A 20005-nucleotide genomic window follows, 5' to 3' on the forward strand; every position below is an offset into this window, starting at 1 on the left:
CTTTTGGTCAAAGTGAATAATTAATAAATAAATATGGGCAAAATGGATTAAACCTAAATTGACTGGTCAAATGTTTTGCATACACTCAGTGAAAAGAAAGCAATCCAGAGTAGAGCTGTCAAAACGGCCCGGTCCAGCCTAGCCTAACCCAAACCTTGTGGGCTTTTAAATTTGGTGAGCTAGGATGGGCTGACCCGCCATATGAATGGGCCTTAAATTGGCCAACCCAACCCAACCCTGAGAGGGTCGTGGGGCTGGGGCGGTCCGACCCTTCAACTTTTTTTAGAAAAAAAAATTCTTTAAATCCTTAAATATTTTTTCGTGACGTAGTCGATTCATCATAAAACAACTTCTGTTTGGTTAGAGCATACAAAAATCTTGATATTTGACGAGAAATCTCGTAATTGAAATGTAAATTCTCTATATCTCTAGCGCTTCTTTTTAAAGTTACATGAATATTTTCTTAATACTTTTCTTTCATTTTCCTCAAATTCAGAGATTGCTTCAATAAGTTTATATGCTGAGGTTTTCTAATTTAGGATTAACATCATTTGCCGATTTCATCATTATAGTCCATAAAATTTTTAAAATTCGTGAAATTTGCTAGTGGTCAATTTTTTTGTATGTATTTAAAAGTAATCCAAACTGATCATTGGCCGCTCAAAGTAATATTTTTTTTGAAAAAATATTATTATTGACCACCTAAAATTTTTTGAGTTCGTTATTAATTAAGCAAAAGAAAACCTAATTTTGTCATATTACATGCATATTAAAAATCTAAATTATAGTTGATATGAAAGGGTAAATGAGCAATCTAGGGTTAGGGAATGGAGATTATAGTTAATAGTTTTTTTTAGTTTTAATTTTTTTAAAAATATTTAATAGTTAATTAACTTGAATTTAATTAATTTTTGAAGAGCCCAATCTCGGCCAAGCCTCAAGGGCTAGTGGGCTGATTTGGGCCGAGCTTATAAGCCTCGATTTTAAATGGGCTCAACAAATCATAGCCCAATCTTATCCAAATAACGGGTTGAATTGGACTGACCTCACTGGCCAAATCCATTTTAACGACTCTAACCCAGAGGGTATGCTCAAGCCTAAATTTCGGCCGAATTTGTCACGTTTTGCCTAACTAAGTAGTAAACAATAAAGAAAATAAGATAAATGGATAGAGAGAAGTTTCATGATCCAATTGTAACAAAGGAATCATTTCACCAATCATTTTGGGTTGAACGAGTTAGTCAATTATAGATTTATAGTGTGCACAAAACATAATTTTAACGAGTTAAATTCTAGTTTGCATTTTTACTTAACCTATTTTGATCCGTCCAGTTCTGATTTAATTCGTACCTTTAGGAGTTATTTGTTATAATTGTATTGGCATAATAAATCTCAACGCAAAATTCAACGTAAAATAATATTACCTTTTGTCCACTTTATTTGATTTTTTTGGTTTTTTTATGATCCATAATATTTAATTTTTTCGGATATCAAGAAGGAATTAACTTTTTTTTTTCAAAGTTGCCCTTGGAGTAAAGAGCTTAGGAGTATTTGTTATATTTTCAATGAACAAATTAAGGTTAATATAATCAATTTAATTATTAATTAATGCAAAAATAAATTCCTTAATATATGTGAAAACATCCAAAAAAATTTAATTAAAGTGAATTGGAGGGAGTACCACCTTGGGTTTGCCACAATAAGAAAAATGATCACCACCTAATTAATACAATGTTTGATTGGCCGCATGAAATGATACTTACATTTATTATGCGAAAATTTATGTACTATTTTAAACAGAAATATAATGTCAATTAAGAGTTCAAACATAGGCAACACGTAAATAAAACTATTTAAAGACAAATGCATTTTAAAGTAAGCAATTCTTGTTCTTTCTAAGTACTCCCTCCGTTCCTTCGTTCACTTTACTTGACATGTATACTAAAAATAGATTTTCATTTTTACTTGTTACTTTACGCATATTAAGAGAAGACACATTTTTCCACTGTTATACCCACAGTATTTATTACTCATTTCAAATTATTTTCTCAAATCCAATAAAATATGCATCAATTAATATGTGTATCATGGTAAATTATCCACTTCATTTATTATTTCTTAAGAGACGTGAAAAGTCAAAACATGCTAAGTAAAAGTGAACGGAGGGAGTAAGTAATTCATGTGTAACAATCTCTTCATTATGATTTTTTCTTTCCTGTGAATGATAATCTCTTAATTATTAACTACTACAAGATTACAAATCGTTGATTATTAATCATCATATAAACAATCTATATATTTAATCCCTTTATAATTAACCAGACAATCCCTTAGTCAAAGTCAACCAACTAACAATGGGCTGAACAAGAAAAGAACACAGTATTTGAATTTTAGTTATCAAAAAGTCTAATATAATCAAAGTTGACAAATTAGTGTTCACATTGACCCCCCACAAACCTTATACCAATCTACAACAAACCATCTTCTCAAATTCTTGAAAAAACTCTGCTACATGTAAATTCCCAGCACCCTTAGAAGCTAATTTCTTCACTAGAAAATCACAAAAATGTCCAAAAAAATAATAATCTCAACTCCCAAAATCCTTTTTTCCATTTTCACCTTTCTATTTTACACATTCAATGCAAATTCTCAACCAAATTCCAATCAAGAAAATACCATTTTACTCAAATTAAAACAACATTGGTCTACTTCTCCTAATATCACAAGCTGGAACTCATCTTCAAATCATTGTTCTTGGCCTGGAATAATTTGTAACAATAATTCAGTTACAGGAATTCAGATTTATTTTGGACAAATTTCTGAACCAATCCCATCATTCATTTGTGATCTTAAAAATCTCACCTTTCTTGATTTGAACCACAACTTAATTCCTGGACCTTTTCCTACTATACTTTACAACTGTTCAAATCTTGAATTTTTAGACCTTTCTTTTAACATGATGAATGGTACATTACCTGATGATATTAATCGTCTTTCGGCTAATCTTCAAGTCCTTAACTTGACTTCAAACAACTTCACTGGTGATATCCCTTCAACAATTGGTGACTTAAGTGATCAGCTTAAAGAACTCGTGCTCGCCGCGAATTTGTTTGGTGGTACTTTCCCTACAGAAATAGGTAACTTGTTAGATCTTGAATCTTTAGTGTTAAGTCAAAATGGTTTTGCTCCACAAGAAATACCATCAAGTTTTACTCAGTTAAAAAAGCTGAGGAATTTTTTGATGACAGAAGCAAATTTAGTTGGAGAAATACCTGAAAATATTGGTAATATGACAAGTCTTGAACTTTTAGACTTGTCTTTAAATGGCTTAAGTGGTAATATTCCTAGTGGTTTATTTCAGATCAAGAATTTGACCATAGTTTACCTTTACAACAACAGATTATCAGGTGAAATTCCTCGGTCAATTATGTCATTGAATTTAGATGTTATTGATCTGTGTAATAACAGCTTGACTGGAAAAATACCTGAAGATTTTGGAAAGTTGACAAAGTTGACTGGTTTGTCTTTGTTTTACAACCAATTATCAGGAGAAATACCTTTGAGCATAGGCAAATTACCATCATTGATAGTTTTTAAGTTGTTTGGCAACAAATTATCAGGTGAAATTCCGCCTGATTTTGGTCGATTTTCGAAGCTTGAAGATTTCCAGGTTTCACAAAACCAGCTTGTTGGTAATATACCTAAGGATATATGTAACAACAAGGTGTTGTCAAAAATGATTGTTTTTGAGAACAATCTTACTGGTGTACTACCTGATTCACTTGGAAATTGTGACAGTTTGAAGTCCGTTCGCGTTGAGAATAACCATCTTTCTGGTGAGATTCCTGATGGATTATGGACAGCTGAGAAACTGTCAACTTTTATGATCAATGATAATTTGTTCAGTGGTCAACTTCCAGATAAACTGGGATCAAATTTATCCAGAGTTGATATCAGAAACAACAAGTTTTCGGGCGAGTTACCAACTGGAATAGGTAGTTGGTACAGTTTAATTGTATTCAGGGCAAGTAATAATCTCTTAATTGGTGAAATCCCTCAGGAATTGACTGTTTTACCAGAATTAACTGAACTTTTATTGGATGGTAATTTACTTTCTGGTAATTTTCCATCTAATATTACCTCATGGAAATCACTTGTTACTTTAAGTTGTAGCAAGAATCAGATATCAGGTCAAATCCCATCTGCACTTGGCCTATTACCAAAACTCAGTGTTTTGGACTTGTCAAGTAATCAGTTTTCAGGTGAAATTCCAACTGAATTAGGTAAGTTGATTCTGACTTCACTTAACCTCTCTTCAAACCGCCTATCGGGTAAAATCCCAGCTCAGTTAGAGAATGCAGCTTTCGATAAGAGCTTCTTGAATAATACTGGACTTTGTGCGAGTAATCCATTAGTTGGACTTAGTTCTTGTAAAGGGAAAAAGCAGTCGGACAAGTTTCCAGCTAAACTTGTTGCTGTTCTTGGTAGTGTAGCAGCAGTTGCTTTTCTGGTGGCGGTTTTGTATAGTGTTTTTGTGTTAAGAAGTCACAGAAAAAGAAAGCAAGAATTGGTCTCGACGTGGAAGCAGACATCATTTCATAAGTTGGACTTCACAGAATCAGACATTTTATCTTATCTGACTGATAACAACGCGATAGGAAGTGGAGGATCAGGACAGGTTTACCTCGTGCCCTTAAGCCGATCAGGAAACTGTGTTGCTGTTAAGAGGATTTGGAGCAGCAACCAAAGGTTGGATCAGAAACTTGAGAAAGAGTTTCTAGCAGAAGTTCAGATATTAGGCACGATTCGACATTCCAATATAGTAAAACTTCTTTGTTGCATTTCAAGCGAAGAGTCAAAGCTTCTTGTGTATGAATATATGGAGAATAGGAGTTTGGATATATGGCTTCATTCAAAGAAGAGGTTGAACAATGTCTCAGGTTCAGCACCACATCTGGTGTTGGAATGGCCTAAGAGGCTGCAAATTGCGATAGGAGCTGCTCGCGGTCTTTGCTACATGCACCATGATTGCTCGCCACCTATTATTCATCGCGATGTGAAGTCAAGCAACATCTTATTGGATAGTGAATTCAATGCAAAAATTGCAGATTTTGGCCTAGCCAGGATATTACTCAAGCCTGGAGATAACACAGTGACAACAGTAGCTGGCTCTTTTGGGTATATTGCTCCAGGTATAGAACTATTAACTTATATAGCATCATTAACTTTAAGAGTTAAAAAGTTAGCTTGATCTATTACATGGCTGATTTTCCCTTCCTCCAAAACAAAATTCAAAACCACATAAACTTTTTGGATGATTTTAATATATTTGGGAAGGGGAGCCTTGGCGTAATTGGCAAAGTTGTTGCCATGTGACCAAGAGGTTACGAGTTTGAGCGTGGAAACAACCTCTCGCAGAAATGCAGGATAAGGCTGCATACAATAGTATAATAGACCCTTGTGGTCCGGCCTTTTACCGGATCTCGTGTATAGCGGGATCTTAATACATCGGGCTTACACTGAATTGTGTGACGATCCCATCTAGAAACTTAAGTTATTAGAGATAACACATTATTATTTACTTAATTATGTCTCGATGTAGGCTCTCACGTCTGAACCTGATTCTTTTATTATGGACCAAACACATGAAATTTTTTGTTGATAATGAATGATGGTGAAATTTAAACTTAGGGCTTTTGCCTACTCTAATTACCGTATTGAGTTGTATGACCATCTCATCTGAAAACTTGCTAAAATTTGAACTCAGTGCCTCAAGCATGCTTTGATACCATGTCAACTTGTGTGACCATCTGATCTAAAAGCTTAAGCTATTAGAAATAACACTTTATTTACTTAGTTATGTCTTAATAGTCGACATTTTCATGTTGGTGTTTCAGAGTATGCGCGAAAAACTAGAGTGACTGAGAAGGTTGATGTGTATAGCTTCGGAGTCATCCTTTTAGAACTAGTGACCAGAAAAGAAGCCAATTTTGGAGACGAAGATTCATGTCTTGCAGACTGGGCATGGCGCCAACTACAAAAAGGACACCCTATAGTCGACGTCTTGGATGAAAACATCAAAAAATCGCGATACTTGGATGAAATCTGCACTGTGTTTAAGCTTGGAATCTTTTGCACAAGCACATTTCCTTCATCAAGGCCAACAATGAAGGAAGTTTTGCAAATCTTGCTCCAATGTAACAACAATTCACCTACATCTGGTGAAAAGAAAGATGAAACAGAACATGATGTTTCACCACTACTCAAGAACTCCAGGAGTGAAAGGATTGCAGAAAATGATGATGTTGGTTTTACATCACTTATTTGATGGCATTGGAATATATGATAGGGTGAGAATAGCAAAGAATAAAAGGGCAGACCAGTGCACTAAGCTTTCGCTATGCATGAGGTCCGAGAAAGGGCCGGATCACAAGGGTCTATTGTATGAAGGGTCTATTGTATAGAGCCTTAACCTGCATTTCTACCAGGATCACATGACAGTAACTTTACCAGTTACGCCAAGACTCCCCTTTAAAATAGCAAAGAATAAGACCAAAGAAAATGTATTAGATAGTGAAAAACTAGGATTGTACATATTGTATTAGATCCATACTGTTGCTAGGCATTGTTTTGCTACAGAAAATTTCCTTTTTCAATGTTTTCTTTTCTCACTAATAACTGACAAAAAGGAATATTAAAGTCCTAGACTAATTGAAAGGAGGATAGCCTTCCTAACAAATCAAAAAAAAAAAAAAAAAAAAAAAAAAAAACACCAAGATTGAACTACCTCACTACTATAACTTATTGGCAACAGAGAATCTTGTAAAGATTACAAAAAATGTGGCAACTAAACAACAACAACAAACTACCTCACTACTAAAACTTATTGGCAACAGAGAATCTTGTAAAGATTACAAAAAATGTGGCAACTAAACAACAACAACAACAACTATTCCTCAATCTCGAACATGTTGGGGTCGACGATATGAATCTCACTTTTTCATTAAGCTCAACTCATATCATTATCATTACCAAAATGTATGGGACCAAAGAAGAGGGTTCTCTTTTACGAGGTATGGGGCGATAATAAATGTAGAAACCATCTAAGGCTTTTTCTATCACTCTGACCATGATCAAGATTCCTTGAGTCCGAGGTACTGGGAATGAGAAGCAGCCAATAGTGCAGCTCCAACACCAGAACCATCATTCGAAAGCTTAACGACTATGTTTTCTGCGGCGTCTCCCAACAACTCTTTAATAGTTCCCTCCATGCAATTTCTGAACTTTGTGTAATGCTCAAACAATGCACCGTCAACAGCTATTACTGACCTCTGCTTCTCTCCATCCTTCAAAGTGTCTCTTCCCAATTTCTTGAGGATACCCACGATTCCTGCTGCAGAAAGACGAGCTCCACGAGAGGTAATAATGTCACATAGCTCAACAATTATTTTCCTCATTTTCCAGGTAGAATTAGGTACCTGTGACAAAAATATATATAGCAAATAGGATGAGTAATATGTCGTTCTCCACTTAAGCTTAGCCAGCTTTAGGAGTATTTCGTGGTTTAACTCATATAAAAGCCGAAATAGATGACAAACTTCAAAAAGTGATAATGTTTCACTTTAGTCGAATGTTTGATATTAATAAACACAGGACTCCATTTACCTCTAAGATATCCTTCAGCTTGTCGCCAACCACCTTGAGATCAGCAGACTTGTCGTGATGCATAGCAGACATGTCCTGAGTCCTGCATGCATGGTGGTAAATAACCTTTTTCGCAAGATTTAATGCTTCAAAGCTTACATATGCTGAATAATTATATGTAAATCTAGTCCAATTAGAAGCATAACTTACAATATAAGAGATTAGTGTAATGATGTTAACTTTATATATTTTTCAGATTTTCCCCTTCTCATCATGTCTCCTATCTGCTGTTTTTGTGTTGTGGAATTTTTTTTTGGTTGCAGCAGCCAAAAACTAGATCGCTTCAAGAGCAACCACAATAAATGTCAATTAAAGCAATATCCTACCTTAAAATGAATGGAGTTTTCAGTTTTGGTGGGACATAATCATCAAAAAATGAAGCTTCTTCAGCCATTCTACACAAGACTCTGCGCAAAATTTCTCCAAGATACATCCCGGAAATCATCTTCTCATAAATCTGCTCAGTTGCCAATAGTTCAAAATCAGATGTAAGATAGAAAAATGTAGAAAATGGAAGGGGGTTGTTTTTGTTACCTGCTCCCCTGGGTTTAAACTCTCAGCGTCAAGACTTTGGTCGTATTCTGTTACCGGAAGATGTGATGAGCGGAAATTACCCCATTCCATGTTAATAACCTTCAAATACCAAACAAAATTACGTTAAAGTTACAAACATGCGATTCATGCTTAGTTTGATAACAACCATAAGGTTTCCGACACCAAGGAAAATATTTTTGAAGGAATGAATTAGGCATATATCAAGTCACAAACGCATTATGAAATGTCACAAGCATCTACCATATCTCCTGATTTAGGCAGCAGACCATGCCATTTGGGAATCGTATTTGCCCGCTCAACATATGCTGCATTGGTTCCAGTACCCAATATTACTGCAGCAATGACATCAGGGTTGTTATACCGACCTCCTGCTAATGTTCCAACAGTATCATTGATCTAAACACCCAAGAATTACATAAGATTAATAATCAGAAATGTCAGACATACAAAAAACATAATACACGAACATCATCAGCACACTTCTTCTTTATAGAAATTCACACAGAATTTAATCGGGAGCAAAACTTACCAAAGCAGCCACGCGCACGTCAAGACCGACCCTTTCCATTGCTTTTGTTAACTCTCTAACAACATCTTGGCCAACCTATGTTAGATTTCATCAGGAGTAGTTCAACAACAACAACAACAAAAAACCCAGTTTGATCCCAATATGTGGGGTCTGGGGAGGGTAGTCTGTACGCAGACCTTACCCCTACCTAATGCAGGTAGAGATCAGGAGTAGTTCAGCACTGAAATAAAATATAGTTCGGAAAGGAAATTTGCTAACGTACTTTTAAATCAAGTCGGTGAAAACGCAATCAAATAATCAATCAACTACACCTTAACTCCAAATTACTTTGTATGTATAAAGTCGTATGTGTTAAATCCCAATCAATGCAAAAACCTACATTAAAATGACACTAAATCTAGGTTCACTGTTGGCATGATCGATTGGCTGTGAAAATCAGAGAATCGAATGACTAACCGCATCATCTATAGAGAAGCCCTTTGTCCATTTAATAAGAGTTCCTGATGCAATTGACAGTTGTTTAACTGGGAAAGAGAAGGTGAAGCCCAACTCCCTTTGTCTACCGGGTGGAAGATGAAAATCGTCGCCTTCTGTAGCAACAAATTTTACAAGCGTCGTGGCAATAAAATCAAATAACGCCTGCAGTTAGCAGTTCGAAGTTTAATCATATGGTAATAACCCTGAGTGGATGAAACAAGATTGCCGGTTGCAAAGATGATACAGCTTATACTTACGTCAGATGACGATCCAGCCATCACATTCTTTGGAATTGAAACTTCTTTAACTTCTTGTTTAACTATACGCTTTTCTTTCCCGCCCAACTGCACACGCATCACACGGAAGTTTGTGCCGCCTAGATCTAATGCATAAAACAGACCGGTTTCGTCCCTAAGATGAAGGAATAAAAGTAATACCATATGTTAAACTGAAGCAAAAATTAACAGGGCGAGATTTCTAAATATTTACAACACCTGCAAGATCACGGCTTTATTGAAAATGAAACAATTTTTATGACACTCAAATAAGTAAAAATCAGTTTATCCACATATATACACCTCAGAAGCTAAAATTAATAGACAACCGGATATAACTCCAACCCATAAGCTAAAATCAATAGAGTATGATTTCTAAAAATTGAAAAAGACACCATATTTCCACACTCAAATACGAAAAATTGAGCTTAAGAACGTATATACACACACACAAACACTCACCCAGTGGCCAGTGGTGGGGAGGTTATCAACATAGCTAATAAGTATCTTTGAGCTTGCTGCCACCTTCAGAGTTTAGACTAACAATTTTATCTCCAGAATCAATGAAATCATTTGTGACGACATAAACAATCTGATACATCCAATGGGCCCTACATGGCGCGAATCTGGAATAGTCAGGCCCATGAGGACCCGATACCAGATGGTTATACCAAAAAATGTCCACCCCAGAAGCTAAAATCAATAGTAGAATAAGATTCCTAAACATTTACAACACCTCCAACATCAAAGCTTCATTGAAAAAGAGACAATTTTTCCACAGCCAAATAATCAAAAATCAGCTTAAGCACATATATACACAGCAATTATATATATGACACCCAAATAAGCAAAAAGTCATTTTATACAAACCAGAGAAGCTAAAATCAACAGACAATCTGATACAACTCAATCCCAGAAGCTAAAATCAATAGAGTAAGATCTCAAAATATTTAAAACACCTCCAAGATCACATCTCTATTAAAAAAAGACACAATTATATGACACCCAAATAAGCAAAAAATCAGTTTAAGCACACATATATATATTTAGAACCACCTCCAAGATCACAGCTTTATTGAAAAAAGACACACTTTTTCTACAACCAAATAAGCAAAAATCAGTTTAAGCACAATATAGTATATTTAGAACACCTCCAAGATCACAACTTCATTGAAAAAAAGACACAATTTTTCCATACCCAAATAAGCAAAAATCAGTTTAAGCACACATATATTTAGAACACCTCCAAGATCACAACTTTATTGAAAAAAGACAATTTCTTGATACCCAAATAAGCAAACAATCAGTTTATGCGCACACACACACACACAGAGAAAGTACTCACCCAGTGGGGAGGTTATCAACATAGCTAATGAGCATCTTGAGTTTGCTACCACCTTCAGAAGCAAGTCCAGCATGCATCTCTACAGTCATAGCATCAGCCACTTGCCTAAGTTTTCCTATTGGAGTTTCACACTTCTCCTCAAACTCTTTCAATATATCCATAGCTTTAGCCCATTTACCTGAATTTTTCATTTTGTGCCTCATTAATAAAACAGCAGCAGCACATACTGCAGCTGTACATACTACTGCTGCACCCACCACCACTTTTCCCATATTACTCACTTGTAACACAACAACACACAATTGTTCTTTCTTTTTGTGTATTCAACTGAATTTTCTACTGTAAAGGTTGTAGCTTTTTGGTTTATTTTTAATATTGGTTTGTTAAAGAATATTCATTTTTGATAGTTTCTTGGTATATTTGTGTGTGTGTGTGTGCGAAAAAGAGGAAAATGGGAGAGATAGTTGCAGAAGTTTTTTAAGGTGACATGGAAAAAGACAAGAGTGGGTCCTACGATATTGATTCTTCTTTACTTTTTATTATAAAATTAATTGATTAAAATTGTAGGTAAGGAAATTGCTATTTTGATGCTTATCAAAACTCTGTTAAAGAATCTTTATGTGTCTCTATATTTTTGGGATGTGCAACAAATATTTATACTATTACTGACCTTTAATTTAAAACACCCCCCCAAAAAAAAAAATTAATTTTAGTATGATTTATTACGAAAATAATACGTACATTAACTTTAGTATTATTAATTTCTTGTGTCGATAGTATGTTTAACATATTTAATATATTTTTATTCATAACAAATCATGACATTAGCAATATCATAGTTTTTAATACATGAATAAGCATGTATAAAACGAAACTGACCTTTCAAAAATTTTAATATGCTAAATCAAACCGTCAATAAGTAATAATCTCAGCATAACTAATCAAAGCATAACCAATTCCAACATTACTAATCTCAATATTTTTTGGTAAATAAAATTTTTATTTCATCAAAGGAATTATGTACAGGTATCTAAGCAACAAAAAAGCTCTAGAGTTAGACATGAAGCCTTACTAATCTCAACATTACTAATATACTTTATTCAATACTTTTTTTATATACCTTACCGAACGATCCCTTAGTAGAGTCAGAAACCTAAATAATGGTATTTTGAACTCAAAATACCTTTATACAGTTAAAAAAAATTATCGTTCTAACTAAAACGCATTATTATATTGTGTTTTAGTTTAACGGAAATTTAGTCGTTAAAGAAAAATGTAGTATAATACTGCGTTTTAGGAAAGCGTAGTATTATGCTGCATTTTCCTATTAAATTATAAACCCACTTTCTTTCCCACGACAGAAACTTTCTGGTTTCAATTAAAAAAAACCCACCCCTTTCCAGCGCCCCCCTCCCCCCGATTTAAAAAAAAATTCGATCGGGCCCCACCCGTCACACAAAAAGTGAAGAGTGTAGGTCACGCACATAACCCAAGCCTTCGATTGTTGGGGTTTCCTTGTTTCGGGCTAAAAATTTCAAATTTCCGCCATTTCTAAAAACATAAATCGAGGTATTCCGATTTAGTTTATGTTGAAACTCATATAATTATGCATATTTTTTTTCGTGGATGTGTTTCCACGTTGATTTATGCTTTGTTTGCGATTAAATTTGTATGTTATTTTTACCCGGATTAAATTATTAGTATTTAAAAAAATAGTTAAAATTTGAGAAATAACTTTTATTGTTAATAAAAATGTTCATAAATTTCTTTTACTATTTTATATGTAATTGCGTGAATGTTATGTTCATATGTTTGTTGTTTTTATTTAGTTTAGATTATTTATTTGCTTAAAGAATAGTGGCCTTTTAGCGTAGTAAAATATAGAACCTTTTAGCGTAGTAAAATATAAAGCATTTTAGCGTAGAGTCTCTGTAGTTTAAGTATCTACTAACTACAAACTTTATACAATTAAACTTTACAAAAAATAATTATTTAATTTATAAAACAAACACACAGAACTAACAAATTAATATATGTTGTCAAATTAAATATCGAGCGTGGAACTCATAGATATATACCCTGTCCAATTAAAAATTAATTATTTAATTTATAAAACTAACAAAATTTTAAAAATATTGAAATTGACACACATAAGAATTCAGAATAGCTTGGTGCTACTGGGCCTCAAATATCGAGACTGGAACCCATAAATATATAATGTGTCCAGTTAAATAATTAAATATTAATTATTATAACACTAACAAAATTATAAAAATATTGAAATTGACACACATAAGAATTCATGATAGTTTGGTGCTACCGGGCCTCAAATATCGAGCCTGGAACCTGTAGATATATAACGTGTCCAGTTAAATAATTAAATATTAATTATTATAACACTCACAAAATTTTAAAAATATTGAAATTGACACACATAAGAATTCAGGATAGCTTGGTGCTGCTGGGCCTCAAATATCGAGCCTGGAACCCATAGATATATATTGTGTCCAGTTAAATAATTAAATATTAATTATTATAACACTGACAAAATTGTAAAAATATTGAAATTGATACACATAAGAATTCATGATAGTTTTGTGCTACTAGATCTCAAATAGCGAGCCTGGAACCCATAGATATATAATGTGTCCAATTAAATAATTAAATATTAATTATTGTAGCACAAACACACAATTAATATTGTTTAATTTATAGTAGACGATATGGACGTGCCGCATGTGCATCATGGACCAGCCTCGGATCAGATATTAGTGTTACAGGGCGATCATAAGTTTGCCTACGTATGGGAGGGACAACTAGTGGATCAGACTCTCCGCACCAGGAGATCGGACGACTTGTGGGACTCTTTGAGGGAGAGAGTTTTTCATCTTCGCGTAGTCCATCGCCTGCGTGATACGGGCTTCTATAGGATTTTTGAGATTGGGCAGCTGCAACTCGACTGGTCTCTGATCACGGCGTTGATAGAGCGGTGGCGACCGGAGACGCACACTTTTCACCTGCCCATTAGCGAGGCCACCATCACGCTTCAGGATGTTCAGGTTTTATATGAGCTACGTGCTGATGGACTGGCCGTTGCACTGCCAAGACCGGTTAAAACCGGAACCGGCCCGGACCGGTAGAAAGGGGCTGGGTTAAGGGCGACTGGCGGGTTGCACCGTTTACATTTGAAATACTGGTTACTCGGACCAGTATAACCCGGTCGATGAACAGTGTTGTTAAACAGATTAACCGGCCCAAATCGATTTAATGGTAAAAAAAATTAATTTGTTTTTAAAACTGGGCCCAGATCTGACCGTTGGCAACGGTTCATTTCAGAAAATGGCCGTTGCCCAATGGCTGAATTAAAAAATAGCCAATTTTGTTTTTTTTAAATTAACCCCCTCTTTGAAAAACTATAAATACCCCCCTCCTCTTCCTCATTTCTTCACTCATCTCTCAATTCTCAATCTCAATTTTCATATCCTCTCATTCTTCAATCTTCATTCTTCACCTATTAAAGTGCAATCAACTATTTGGCTCTTTTTTTTTGAATTTAATTTATCGTAGTATTTATTATTTGAAGTTTGAACAATTGAACTTCAAAATTGAAACAATTGACGTTTCTTCGTGGTAACATTGAAGTTGTGAAATCATCAAGTGCTCAATTTATTACCGAATTCGGTGCACTCCTCAAACTCTTTCTCTTATTTACTATTTTATTTGCATATTTATTTGTTGCTACTAGTTAAATTTTTACAATATGTTTAACGCTGCAAAAAGAGTTTGTAACAAGGTTACTAATCGGGGAAATAAAAAAAGAGCTAGTACTTCAGCTTCAGCATCTGGTAACCCATCCGAATTTAACACTCGAGAAGAAGGTCACTCAGTTCATATTGATTATGAAGAACTTACTAAGGTAATGCAAAACCTTTGAATTTACTCTTTTTTTGGTTAATTTACTTGTTGTTAAATGTAAATCTTTCAATTTGTAAGTTTGAATTTTGAAATAAATGTAGCACTTGCAATTTATAAGTGCAAAATTTTCCCATCTTCATTGTATTCTTTATATTAATATAAAGTATTAATATAACTTACAATAGTTATACAAAATACAAAATTTTTTTTAAAAAAACACTAAACCCGGCCCAACCCGACCCCCTCTACCCGTAACCCTTACTGTTCAATTTTTACCCGGATAAACCCGAACCATAACACGTACGGGTACTAAAATTCCCTATCCAGCCCAGCCCGGCCCGACCCACCCGTTAAACACCCACAGTATATGAGATCTATGACGCGTGCCCAGTATTTGGATTTGCTGCAGCAGCTTACTGGTTTCAGGCCACAGGGTGAGGCTGCAGCTAGAGGGGGCAGTTGCATTTCTGTGACAACTATCAAACAACATTTGGAGGTATTGCACCCCGACATCACCGGCGAGACAGATGATCTCCATATTCACCGGTACACAAGGTTGGCGTTGCTCCTTCCTTTTGGGGGTGTCTTATTCCCGAACACTTCGGGAAATCTAGTGAGTATGCGATTTCTACATCATCTTCAGCAGCTAGATGAGTTACCCCAGTACAGCTGGGGTGCTGTTGTTCTCGCTTACCTGTACAAGAGTATGTGCCGGGCTAGCATGGGCACCCAAAGCGACATATGTGGTTTTCTACCGCTTCTATAGGTGACAACATATTCGAATACTCTGTTCATTACTTCCAATTCTATATAGTCAAAAATGACTCTTAAATTTTACGTCAACCTTGTATGTTAGGTTTGGGACTGGGAGCGGTTCCTGTCGTTGAAGCCACCTCTACTACCATTACCTCCGGATGTAGCACCTCCGTTTCTCCCTCTATCTAGGATGTGGGTTCTCCAGTGTGGGAACTATCGAGACATTGATGCTCATCATAATCTCCCTCTTGTCAGGGATGTGTTGGATATGCTGGAGGCCGCACAGGTAAATATGTACCTAAACTTGTTATAAATTCACTTGTATTGTGCATACTCACTTTTATGTTATTATTTGATAATTCATCTGGACGCCATACAGTGATGAGTTGATAGCTGGCCTGCTCGATTATTGCTCGGTCGACTAACAGCTTCGGAGCACTTCCGTCCCGCTGATGTGCCTTGATGTTGTGGAGCATCATGCCACAGAGCGGGTACTTTGCCAGTTTGACCGTTCGCAGACTATACCGAGGGAGCATGCATATGTGACTACACATTATCAGTGGGATGATCGTTCGAGGGTGGACGATGCATTTGTAGCATAGCTAGAGGTGGAAGTCCATATGTGGATGATAATATATTTACCCACTTTCCACAACCCTGATTTCTTCTTGCTGGCACGCAATATCCAGTAACAACCCATAAAGTCTCTACGAAATACATCCTTGTATACCTCCGTAGTTGACTCCCTTACTGTCATCTCACGACACTCTCTTACGTTGTAGATTTTCACAGCCCTGATTAAGCGAGCTTTATCGGGGAAATACATGCCCTTTGCTAGCACCTCTGGTCTAGACTCATCCCATATTTCTGACTGAAATTCGTCAGCATCCCTTGTGAGGGCACCCACGTCCGGCATACTTGGCAAATTATCAAGGTAGGGAATATTCCGCTCATGAAACGGCACGTGGGACTCGTACACTCTTGGTCTAATGGGAGGTGGTGGAGCATGCTCCCTTATCAGCTCAGGTTTGACATTCACTTCCTCCTCATCGTCACCCTCATCAGGGAAGGGTATGTCATTTACAGACTCATCGGTATTATTGTCATAATCACTATCATCTTCATGACTCTGCGCGTCTGCCAAATCACGAGTCAATACGTCGTCTATGGGAAACTGTATGAGGTCAGGAACATCAAGTTGCTCATTTTCACTGCACAAAAAGAACAGAATGATAAGCTACTCAACTAGATAATACTTTATATATAGCTATATCACTTTACTTACAAGTTGTACTGTGTTGACGTTCCATGATGGACATTTTCTTGTTGGTGATGACTTCCAGATGGACCATCATGGTCCAGCACACCAGAACTACGCATATTCCAACTAGGAACGGGGTCATAACTTGTAAAATTCATATCCGGGCGGTACCCCCTATGAAAAATATGAGTGTTAATACAAATCCAATTCAAACATAAAATAAACATCGTTAAAGTGTAGAAAAATTGAAGTTTACCAGTCGTCTTGTGGATTATATAAAGTCGAAAAATTATTTTCTCGCTGCTCATTCGCCGGTAGTGACAAGTTTAATCAAGGCAAGCTCTTTTATCAGGAATCTGTCCGGCAAAAACTGCTCCAGAATAACCACCCGATGACTGGGGGTTATCCCTACTATGCACACCCTCATTATTGGGAACGTCTTCAACCTTGACGTACATTTCCAACAATTTTATTACAATAAATTCTCTCTATTCATCCGGAATCCACAAAAAATCTCTAAGAGTTTCATCATCTTCGATGTTAAACTCAGAATAATAAGCAAACCCCTACGGAGTCATAGAATATAGAAATCTACCGCTTACTTTAAGGTTCACTGAATGTTTCCTCACACTCATTTTTTTTACATAACAACGATACCAATTTATCGTACTCCATTGTAAGCGGCAATTTAACATGACACTGTGAAGGTGAACTATACCTCACAAAGTTATTCTCCATTACAACCTCACCCCCCTTCCAAATATAATGAAACCCTTAGTTTTGGCTCTTCAGACATTATAAAAAATGCTTGATAACAAGAAGAGAAGTATGAACGGAAGTTTGAAGGAAAGTTTTGAATGGATTTTCATAAAATCCTAACGCCTTTAAATAAGGCAAGTCCTAGCTTGGGGTGCAGATTTTTTTTATATAAAATGCAGTATAATACCACGCATTATGTATTTGAATTATTGTTATGCCAGTTATCCATAGAACACTTATTGGTGGGCCCAAAAAGGAAGTAAAACGCAGTATAATACTGTATTGTAGTAAAACGTAATATTATACTATGTTTTACATTAAAAAATGAATTATTTATGTCAGTTATCCGCAGAACACTTGGTGGGCCCAAAAAGGAAGTAAAACGCAGTATTATACTACGTTTTCCTTTAACGACTAACTTTCTGTTAAACTAAAATGCAGTATAATACTGCGTTTTAGTTAGAAAGGTAACTTTTTTTAGCTGTATAAAGGTATTTTGAGTCCAAAATACCATTATTTAGGTTTCAGACTCTCCCTTGGTAGTAGCCACTCTTTGTACTTCAACAAGAATATCTTCTTGTGTGCTAAAGTGCAAGCCTTGAATCTTCTTTCAAAGAGGTTGACATACAACGCGTAAAAAACAAATATTGGTAAACTTCAACCTCAACTCAACAAAATGGATCCCTCTTTGATCAAACCACCTCTCCCAGCGGAGCCCCCAAATAAACAAGTCCAAATGGAGGTGGAAACACCACAACACTCCTACAAGGAAATGCTCCTAGACAAACAAGCGGGTAACCAAACCAACTACTACGAAATGGAAAACCACCCAACATCAGAATTGGCTAAAGGGAAACACATTGAAGACTCCATCCCACTCTCACCAGAAGAGAAGGAACGCCTCTATGCTCCTTGGAGGTACTCAGTAATCATCAAAATATTCAAAAGAAAGATGGCTCACCACATGCTTCGATCTAAACTAATTGACCTATGGAATCCATCTGAAACGTTAATCTTAATTGACCTAGGATGGGACTTCTTCATAACAAAATTTAGCTTAGAGGAAAGTAGGGCCATGGTTCGTTTCTGGACACTTTCTATCCGTTCGAAAGTGGGAACCAAAATTTGTAGCCACCGTCACTTCTACTGCCATTTGGATAAGATTTTCCCAGCTACCAACAGAGTTCTATGACAAAGTCATCTTGGAAAAAGTTGGAAGGAAATTAGGTAAACTCCTAAAGATTGACCAATGCACATCCTCTACCCTAAGGGGGAGATATGCACACATTTGTATTCAAGTGCCACTGGAAACCCTAGTGGAAAATTCAGTAATCATATGAGACCACAAACAATCAGTGATATACGAAGGCAAAGGAACCCTATGTACCAGCTATGGTAGGATAGGACACACTGCTCTAAGGTGCAACTATAAACCACACTCCTCAACAGCCAATGGTACGCAAGAAGAAGCTCACCAAATGGAACCAACACCAGAGGAAAGCGAATGGAAGACTGTCACCTTCCCACAAAGACGCAAGTAGGGACAGCCAAAGGCACCTATCCCCATGGAAGGTAGTGCACCAAAAACACAGCACACTCTACATACAAAAGAGGTATAGGTAAACATGTTCGATGCCATTTTAGGTAAATTCCTACAAACAAAAACTTTTAATTATAATTTAAAAAACCAATCCACAGTACTCAGAAAAACAAAAGAAGGCCGCTGGGTTCAATAAAAGCATCACTCGGGGTACCATCAAACGCCCAATCATGTGCCCAACCCAAGCCCACAAGAACAACACATCATGGGAGCTAAGCAAAAAACGGGTCCAGACGCAGAAGACCCCACTAATTCAAACAACCAGCCCATTTCCCAAACGGAGGCTAGACCAAACCCCAATGATTCAATCATCACATTGGGCGGAATAGCCAATGGGGCCTTTTCCTTAAACTCAAACGGATACTCATCTGTGGGTACCACTGATAACCAATCTCCCCACCCAAACCCCAAAACCTATACCTCCCATGCCAAAGCCACTGAAACACATGATAATGGAGAAAACCCAAGAGACAGAAACAGTAATCGAGTACCCTATCTGCACTCATCTCCCTCTTCAGTCGAAAAGACCACAACCGTCACCTCCATTACATCCCCAATTAATGAACTTAGTAACACCCCTAACCCCAACACCTGGAAACCTTTCCACTGTCCAAGATGTGACACCAGAAGGCTTTACGATGGGAAACCGGTCCTTAAACACCACTCCCATCTTTACCTAAAATAACAAATCAAAGAAACAAAAAAATGGCAAAAAACACACTTCTGACCACCATCTCCACCCACCCACTTCCACTGAACCACCAACCGGCCTCCTGGTTGGAGGTTGCCTTGCAAGGACAGGGGATCTCTTACGACTTCACTTTGGATG

The 20005-nt window shown here is 36.4% G+C and overlaps 2 protein-coding genes across 2 annotated transcripts; one reads left to right on the forward strand and one right to left on the reverse strand.

Annotated features, from left to right (window-relative positions):
- Positions 1 to 2438: 2438 nt before the first annotated feature.
- Positions 2439 to 6643, forward strand: LOC107770540 (uncharacterized). Its single transcript, XM_016589862.2, has 2 exons — positions 2439 to 5192; positions 5898 to 6643. Exons 1-2 carry the CDS (start codon positions 2567 to 2569, stop codon positions 6326 to 6328), a joined length of 3057 nt encoding a protein of 1018 aa, XP_016445348.1. The 5' UTR covers positions 2439 to 2566; the 3' UTR covers positions 6329 to 6643.
- A 456-nt stretch (positions 6644 to 7099) lies between these two features.
- Positions 7100 to 11194, reverse strand: LOC107770541 (hexokinase-2-like). Its single transcript, NM_001325064.1, is given in 9 exon segments — positions 7100 to 7478; positions 7666 to 7747; positions 8031 to 8161; positions 8239 to 8337; positions 8500 to 8655; positions 8789 to 8863; positions 9245 to 9427; positions 9523 to 9676; positions 10886 to 11194. Coding segments are annotated over 9 exon segments (1497 nt in total). The 5' UTR covers positions 11158 to 11194; the 3' UTR covers positions 7100 to 7133.
- Positions 11195 to 20005: the final 8811 nt, after the last annotated feature.

The sequence above is a fragment of the Nicotiana tabacum genome, chromosome 8 (assembly GCF_000715075.1).
Source record: "Nicotiana tabacum cultivar K326 chromosome 8, ASM71507v2, whole genome shotgun sequence".
NCBI lineage: Eukaryota > Viridiplantae > Streptophyta > Magnoliopsida > Solanales > Solanaceae > Nicotiana > Nicotiana tabacum.